Source organism: Acromyrmex echinatior, chromosome 15, assembly GCF_024713525.1.
Source record: "Acromyrmex echinatior isolate Ae372 chromosome 15, ASM2471352v2, whole genome shotgun sequence".
Lineage (NCBI taxonomy): Eukaryota > Metazoa > Arthropoda > Insecta > Hymenoptera > Formicidae > Acromyrmex > Acromyrmex echinatior.
This window is the reverse complement of record NC_141866.1, coordinates 869,854-879,697: the sequence shown is the minus strand read 5'-3', so window position 1 is coordinate 879,697 and position 9,844 is coordinate 869,854. Positions and strand designations below refer to the sequence as shown.

Below are 9,844 nucleotides of genomic sequence, written 5' to 3'. Positions count from 1 at the left end.
TCGCTAATATTTCCTAGTGTCTGCCTACTGTATCTAATCCGTAAATATACACACGTGCATGTGTGTAATCTAATAAGCTTGTGCACATACTTGCAAAGGATCGCGATACGTGGGCGCAGATGCTCACGCGGACGTGCGAAAGATACGAGGCACGAATTGCATTCGAGGAGGACCGTCAATTACCACCTACCTATCGTCTAACTAGAAAGCCCCGACCATCATCCACTACCCTTTGCTTAGTTAGCAGATTACGCGAGTAACATTCAAGATTCATTCTCCCCTTCAACCTCCGGAAAATGGCGGGGCAAAAAGAGGGCACAAGCAGAGCGTCTCGGTGACTATAAAGCCTCACTGTGGCCAGCTAAGCTCGTGTTTCTAACTGCAGTTAGCTCAAGAGTTTCGTACGTGGCTTTTTGGAAGGTCTTGAGTGTGTCTCGCATAGTGTGATTATTCACCATCACGCAAGTGCGCACCAAATCACTAATAATAATTGTCTTTTGGAATACTTCAAAAATTATCATGAACATTCTTGTGAGTAAAATCCCTTAATTTTATTCACTCTTTTGCGATTAATCACAGTTATTTTCTAAATAATTAATTTTCTAAATAATAAATTCTAAAAATGGAAAACTTTTGAAAGCAGGAAGTTATGACTTCGACTAATCGCATTCCATTTCTAATTGATATTCTAATAATTATGTCAATTAAAAAAATATATTTAGGATAATAATTATATCAATTCAATAAATAGTAACATTTGTAATTAAAATCTTTGGGATCGGGATATAATAAAATTTTATTTCAAATAATCGAAGCAATTAAAATATTTATTGTAATATAAATTGACTGAATTTTTTATCAATGCATCAAATTTTTTCGATTTTTAAATTCAATTTGATAGTTTTCAATGGAGATCAAAGAATATTGTCCGACTTAATATTATCTTATTTGATTCTTTTTTTTATTAATAATCAGGGCGAAGTTTGCTTAAATTGAAAATTGTAACAGTTTATTATACACAAAAATTATTAAATATCAACACCCGATTTAACCGAATATAGCCCTCTTCAATAATTTGTGTTCTTTTTTTATTAATTTATTAGGTGTTGGAATTAATTCGTAGCGTTTTACAAGTGATGGGAAGTACTTTCATTAATGTATTTTTTAATGCTCATGTGAAATAAATAACATTCTTTCATTTAAAACGCTACGAATTAATTCCAACACCTAATACATAAACAAATTTCAGGAATATATTTTTGCAACAAATTACTCTATATATTACTCTATAAATTACTCTATATAGCTAGAAAAGGGATAAATGCAGCAAAACTAATGGCAATCATGATTAATAGAAATAAATTTTATAAAATTTTGTGTATAAAAATTGTCTTTTATTAAGTTAGATGTGTTTAAAATATCGAAAAGTTAGTTGAGCGTCATGAAATTATACAAAAAGATTTCACGATCGATTATCATAGAAGATTTGGCACGAAAGCTGGATAGTTGGAGTATCCAATATGCGCGGCGCACGTGTGAATTTTTATAAAAATCCACATTTTATTCGCATCGGAGAAGTCCTTACGTACGTATTGGTTACGACAAAGACGATTTTATCTGAATCGATTTCGTCACTTCCGTTTAGCACACACAAACGGCGGCTATAGTATTTTCGGAAAAATAATGGCGAATATGATTGTTATAATTACAACAAGATGCAAATCTAGTGTTATATTATCTCAGTATAATTATATTATGCGAGTGACCAACATAAGATATCGAGAAAACGAGTCTTATACGCGCACCACTGATCAATTCCAGCGTCCGTTATGCTTATTTTAATCGTTATTTTTTTTCATTAGCCCGCGTGAAAAATATTGCGCGTCGTGTCGCAAATCACTTAACTCTCCTTTCCGAATACAATGGAGGAAATCTCCGACAAGCGTGAGACAAAGATTATGACGCATGGAATAACGTATATTTATTCATAACCGCGCCGGCTCTTGCAATGGCTCGAAATTCTTCTACGTACCAAACTACCTACCCATCTCAACCTACCTACCTATCTAGCAGACACTTTTGCATGAATAATACATATAAAATTATATAATTTCGCCCGATTTATTATATTATTATCGCAGTGCTGATTTAATATCAAATATTAGTTAAATGTTTCAGGATGCGAAACAACAAGTGAATTATAATAACTGTAATTGTATTTTCTTTATGTTATTAGTTAATTAATTAGAAGTGGATTATCTATAATTATCATTATATATATATATATACACACATACATATATATATATATATACATACATATATATATATATATAATGATAACTTAAGTGTATATATATATATATAATTATTCTTTAATTGGGAGATTTCTAGACTGTCAAATAATTCTGTAAACTATGAACATTCTTTATTGTAGGAACGCTATTAGAATACTCAATATGATAAATTTTCAACTGACATCACACGATTAATCATTTTTACAGATATTACTACTCGGTCTGACGACGATGGCGTACGCACAGTTCAAGACGACTCCACCGACGCAATATTACAATCCTAATTATTATGGCCGGCCTTTTTACGCTATACTGCGACAAACGCAAGACTCCGCGCCGGACGGATCGTATTCTTACAGGTATAAGATAGTCTCAGTGCTGTGATGTACATACATATGTTTTGTCAAGAGAACGATCTCGACACGCTCGAGGAGTCGCGGATGCCCTCGAACGTATGAAAATACGCGGCATTCGGTCGATGCAATCGCGAACTTAACACGCTCGGCGTCCGTTTTTTCTTCTCATTCTATCGCTGTGTCTTCATCGAGGAGTGATTAATAGGCAGGAAGGAAGTGTAGTTAATGCACCGGAAACGCACGAAAGTAGTGACGCGCTTTAGTTTGACGGTGGATTGTATATTGAAACTTGCATATTATTTCTTAATCAATATATTGTTTCAAGATTTCTTTATTTTTTTCATAGATGTTAAAATTAAGTAAATGGTTAGGTATAAAAATATCATTTTTAAAGAAAAAAAAAGCATCGAAAATCTTTTTTATTTTATATAATATAAAGTTTGGAAACGATAGTAGTTTATTAATTATTAATACAATTTTGACATAAATTGATTTTCTTTAGAACAAGATTTTTGTTAATGATGAAAGCCTTTTTTTTTCAGAAATATGCTATAAGCACTACATGTAAAGATAGCGTGTAATTGATTGAGAAGAATCGATATAATTGTTTGAAAAAATGTGGGATCGAATTGTTTCTCGGTAGTACGTATCTACATATATAAGCATTGTTCAACCGCTTCAACCGTTTATTTTTCAATCTTGATAATGACGATATCCTTTTACTATCCAAAAAAGGAGTTTGAACAGTATAATTATGTCAATCGTGCTCGCGCAACGTTTGTTAGACGGTTTTGCAATTATTTTATTGTCCGCCTACGTAAACAATTCTCAAATCTCGTTACTTGTACGGCAAAAATATCTTGAACAAGAAAACAAATTTGAATCGTGCGAAGGCCAATAGTCTTACACGATCGCTTGGAAGTGTTTCTGAGTATAGTATGCTTTAATAGTAATTAGATACACAAAAAAAGTGCGGACTCCGGTGTAGTAATCACATGTTTGCATTGCGAATTCGTAGATATTCTCATTCAAATTAAAATTCAATACGATAAAGAATTTCCGGCTAATTTTCATTCGCGACTCAAGAATGCAATAAAATTTGCATAAACATTTTATCCTCATAGTCGTCTGTCGTGCATTCATTTTAATTTGCGAGGCAATAATAAAATCGAGAGAATATGTTTTAAAAAATTTTATATTATCGTTTAATAGCAAAATTATTATTTATATTTATGATTACAGTGGCAAAAGAATGTCGTTTACATATTCTGAAAATAGAATGAAGAAATAATGATTAAAACATACTCGATATAATGCAAATACAATCCTTAAAATCACATATCACATGATTTAAAATTGATTAAAATTAACATCTTAATTTAATTTAACAATATGTTAAATGTTTGCATATTTATTTATTTAAATAGAAATAGATAAAGAAGATAAAATTGCTCTCATAAAACTATTAGTCACAGCTTTAATGATAATTATTATCTACAATATATTCAGGCTTATAAAATTATGTACGAAATTTAAGCATCAATAATTATTTCCGCAACATGTGTGACACACATACACACGTGCGTGTGCGCGCTCCCCCCTTCTTCTCTCTCTCTCTCTCTCTCTCTCTCTCTCTCTCTCTCTCTCTCTCTCTCTCTCTCTCTCTTTCTCTCTACCCACCTACCTACCTAAGTATTACCTTGAATTATATCATATAATATAAACTAAATAATTATGCAAAAAATTCCATACGAAAGTTTGTAAAAAAGATCAACTATTGCAAAGACGTGTTGAGATATTTTCATCCCGCTCTGACTTTCTAATATATCATGATTCACTATAATTAATCAAGTGCAACGAGATCCTAGTTCTGTAGTCAATAGGTCAGTTATCAAATTATCTATTAGATGATCAATCATCTCACATCGTCCCATGATATTTACATCACGCTAAATCTGTATGACACATCTTACACGCAATTAATAACTATAATAAATGACGAAAAACTAAAAATCTGCGATTATGTAATATTCATTCTATATTATATTACACATTTGTTTTGGAACAACCTAATATTTTATTCAGCTCAGTAGTTCTTGGAAATTTTTCCTGACGATCCGGTCATACCTCCATAATAATCAATTATCTTTCGACGTTTTCTAACTTCAGGACGTTGTGCGACTTATCATATAAAATAATCGTATGGGCGTGTCGAAGTCGCGAACCATTTGCGCGTAGGTTGGTAGATGATTTTCCAGATGCTACTTGAAACAATTGACCAGTCTTAACTGAAATCGCAAAAACCGTGAATCCGTCTTGGCAAAAGGAAGGATACATAATTGGCTTTGATGTTAATCATACATGCGCCACTCGGTTGTACAACACACGTAATAATTGTGCAATTCAACAATTACAATCGACCTACCTGCTTACCTCTATCTGCTTGCCTACCTACGCGCTCTTCTTCCTCACCCATTCTCATTGCTCTTCGCATCTAACTCGGGGCCCCTCCCATGACACCTGTCTCTGAGACATTAAGACTTGTGGCGAGGCTCCACCTAACAATTCAAAAGTAGTAGTATTTTTCTTTGACTGATTTTTCCAATAGCAGTTCGGTGAGAAAGTGAATACGAAAATGTTAATTGTCGCAAAGCTGATAAAAACAATTGTTTTTCGGAATAATTTTAAATGAATTTTAATTGCACTTACTCGGATTCTGAATAATGAAAAATTCTCATGCAACATTACAAGTTGAATTTTTTTAAAGGTGAAATATTGAGACTCTTAGTAATTTTTCGGAATATATAAGTGAAAATAAATCATCTCAAGCAAATCTTGCATTTACAGGTGATCCACGGACCATCAGTAGTTTTATATATTTATACACAATAGTTTAAAATTTATTTTATTTATTTTTTACTTAATTAAACTGCAATTTTTTTCTCTTTTTGTAAACGGTATCTCGTAAGATGTTCTAAACAATTTGTTTTTATTACAGCTACGATACGGAAAATGGTATTTCCGTAGCAGAGACAGGACAGCCGAAAAACATTGGACCGAATCAGATCGAGGCGGTCAGAGGTCAATACAGTTACACGGCTCCAGATGGTACCCCGATCGTGGTCACTTACACAGCCGATGAGAATGGTTTCCTGGCGAGTGGCGCCCATCTGCCGACACCGCCGCCAATACCGATAGAAATACAACGGGCCCTGGCATACAATGCGGCTCATCCCGAAGAGGAGGAACCTTATAGGAGATATTAAAAATATCTATGCTAAGACTGCTCCCAATGCTTCAATATATCAATGTGGAATGACATCGCGGTTATCGCTTCTCGCTATTGATGATATTCTGCTATAATATTATTCGTATCGTTATCTATGTGTGCTGTTCAGCAAGGATATAGTGTAACACAGTGAATCATTACATCCTTGTTGTTTGCTTATATTAAACAAGGATGAAATGATTCACTGTATTACACTATGTCCTTGTTGAAAAATGCTGCATGAAAGATTGTTGAGTCAAAGCGGGTAGTTTGATCTTGGCTATTGATTCCGGGATGAACGTCAATATATAACAAATGTTAAGTCAATATATAACAAATGTTAAGCATCCTTTATTTCGGGTACGGTCAATCGCACATATAGTTGCTCCATGATCACAATTATATTGATGATCAGCTCGTCGAGCAGTACTATAGTGTTTTATTTTGTGCGTGCAAGATGGGCATGATTAGGAGACGATGGAACGTCAAGATCAATAAGCGAAGTTAGAAAAAAAAATGAAAAAAAAAATTTTTTTTATTCTTTATAGTTGATATAAAAGAACCTTTAATAAATAATTTTATTCGTTATTCTTAATGATCATAAAATTTCGACCATAGATGTAACTGTAAACAAAAAAAGACAAAATTTATATACGCGGTTATGAAATGCTTTTTTTTTAGAAAAAAAATTTCTTCTTCATTTTGAAGTGCAACAGAGGGATAAAGATTCCTATAATTGAAATATAACTTGTTTTGTATATAATAAATTGCAATAGTGCGACACGAGAAGCCATAAAATCATTCTGGACAGTAATTTGCATAAGTCGATAATTAAGTAACAATTGCCATCAAAGCTCAAAATAAAATAAAATGTTAGACATAATTATATATATTGCATATATTATGCGCAACATGCTGTTCAATAAAGTTGTGCATTATTATATAAGATGGCATGATAATATCTTAAATATGAATTACGCAATTACTGCTTTACCTTACTCAAGAGAGATCAATATATTACGAAAGTTCAAGCCAAACGGTGCAATTTACGGCTCGAATTATTCATTTATTTTCAAATAAATTAAAATAACAATTTGTTCTAACGAATAAATCATGAATTGTAATTGTCTTTTTTGAGCTAATGCAGGATATTAGTGTGTAAAAAAAATTTTTTATTCTATACAATTGATACAAACAGATAATGACGCATATATTATATTTCGACTTCAGGTTCGGGTCTTCTTCAATACATAAATAAAAGAATAGAAAAGTCAAAATTGTGTGGTCACAATCAATTTCATAATTGATCTTACAAAGGATTAAATTCAAAATTTTCATTAGATTCAGAATTTTCTTTTTTTGTAACGAAAAGGAACAATATTAGTTTGATATTCTCGCGGATGGATCATCTCACATATTCATCCATGTACATCGATGCGTTAAATTGTCAAAAACTAAATATCTAATTTTTTTGTATTGTTATTTATAAATTAAAATGATATTATTTCGTCGAAAACTTACATGTAAGTGTTATGTGAATATAATTAGAGATGTCGAGAACTTGCACGCTATACATTGAGAAACTCATTTAGTTGAATCAATTAAATTCTTGTTTGGATATGGGCAAACCAATCCTTTGTTGATACACTAAAATAATTTAATTGAATCAAAACATTTGGTTATTGTAACATTTTACTCATTTCTGATAAACATTGATATCTGATAAAGTTGTTCATCAGAAACAAATAAAATGTTACAATGACCAAATGGTTTGGTTTAACTTATTTTATTGCATCAACCAGGATTTGTTTGTCCATATTCAAACAAGAATTTAATTAATTCAACTAAATGAATTTCTCAGTGTGAATCTAACGAAAGTCCTCGCAACAAACATTAATCGATACAGAATCGCAAAAGAGAGAGAAGCAATAAGTTATAATATATTAAAATATAGAAGATCAAGAAGTATCGTGTCATTTTGTAAATTTAAGCCATCAGTCTGTTGTTTTATATGTAATATTTCAGAAAATCAGTCTCTTTTGTGAAATCTTTTCTTCATCCTCAGAACCTTTACGTTTTCCCAGTTAAATTCATAACATTTTCAATCTCTGCTCCATAATTACTGAACGTTCTATTGTATTCCAACGTTATATGATTCTTATGTTCATTTATTCTAATTATTAAAGTTTTGCTTGTCTAATTTATATAGGACATCACATTCTTTACATTTGATTTTAGAAACTACATTAATATCTGAACTTGATGGAAGTTTACTTTTAAGTACTCTAATAAATTGTCGTAGTTTATTCATTCCAATGTGAATCGTACAGACAATGGAATCATTTTTAAAAAAACTTATTAATTTTTTCAGAAACCTTATTTAAAAATGGGATGACAAAATATATAGAGATTTAACTGTGTTTTCTTTTTGTTTTTGTGGAAATTATCTTCTGCGAATCTTGATTTATTTATTCTAATTTTTTATGCAATCTTTTCCTGATGTTGTCAAAAATTATTTTTTAAAGAATATTCATTACAAAACAAAATTTTATGGCTTTGTCAAAATTTTTGTAAAATTGTGGATGTAATAAAGGTACTCTGTCGACTAGATTCAATATAACACTCACATCATTCTTTCTGATAGAAAGAATGATGAGAAAAATAATCAGGAGACACGACTCGGCGCTAAAGCAAGCACTATGACACTATCGTGTTTCTTTTTTAAATAATGTTGCGAGACATGGGCTTGGAATAAGGCAATTACAATTTAGTCATTTATTTTCATAACGATTACGAACGTCGCGATTTATTTGAAAATTTATGTTTATAATAGACCCGTAAAAAATGATATTATTGATGCACACATGTATAATTATTATGTATTAATTGAAATTTGTACTCGTTTTTGAGGATTCCAATCGTCATCTAAATGTGCCTTAAACCCTAAACAGTATAAATTCATAAAAATATGAAATTAAAAAAATTTTTATGTACTTTAGAACAACATACGTTACATATATGATATATATGATATATATATATATATGTATATATAATGAAATTCAAAAATTAATTTTTTCTAGTTTAATACAATTTTCTAGATAATAAATCTAGACATATAACATTTTAAGATGAAATGATAATTTCTTGTATGTAATAAATTAAATGAAAAATTAAAATTCTATCAGAATTCTATTATACCGTTCAGGGTTTACTTAATTAACGATATCTATGATAAGAAAGACCTACCGAATACAAGATGTATCCCCTTTTGCTTTACTTTGATCCTAACAAAAAAGAGATTACATTAATCGACAACTGATCGAGGTCCTGCGCATCCTGCAATCTCGCTTCTCTATGTTCTCCGTTCAATCAAGAAGTAATGGAAGATAGAAAGGTGCGAAATCGCGGTGCAGGTGCCCGATACGATAATATGTCATATCATAATGTCATGTCATAATTATGCTGTAATGTATCATGCTAAGGTTATTAAATCGTTTAATTGCGCATGCTTCTCTACATACTCTGAGTAATCAAATACCTATCCATTAAGGATTCGTCCTGTGCCTGTAATGATTTTTAACAAACCGGACATGGTCATCGTAATAAATTATTTTCATATGCAAGATATAGTATCTTTTTATTTGCCAATAATAATTTTAATTTATAATAACAGCCAAGCTATTCGCTATTCATTATGATAAATATTGAATTTGTAGCATCATATTTCAGAAAAAGCAGTATTTACTTGTAAGAAACCTGAGAATGAATACAAGATTATGTTGCGAGTTAAGATAAATTACAGATCACCATGTGCTCGATAAATCGTTTGGTGATTTTTCAGGATTACATGTGAAGACCAAATCAAAGTAGTTGGCGAAGTCGCTTAGTGGCTCGCATTGATTTGTTTACATGAACGCTTT

At 31.3% G+C, this 9,844-nt stretch overlaps 1 protein-coding gene across 1 annotated transcript; it reads left to right on the top strand.

Moving 5' to 3' along the window:
- Positions 1-328: 328 nt before the first annotated feature.
- LOC105151254 (endocuticle structural glycoprotein SgAbd-1) lies at positions 329-9,547 on the top strand. The gene is made up of 3 exons (XM_011064857.2): positions 329-531; positions 2,505-2,656; positions 5,652-9,547. Exons 1-3 carry the CDS (start codon positions 520-522, stop codon positions 5,917-5,919), a joined length of 432 nt encoding a protein of 143 aa, XP_011063159.1. The 5' UTR covers positions 329-519; the 3' UTR covers positions 5,920-9,547.
- The last annotated feature ends 297 nt before the right edge of the window (positions 9,548-9,844 follow it).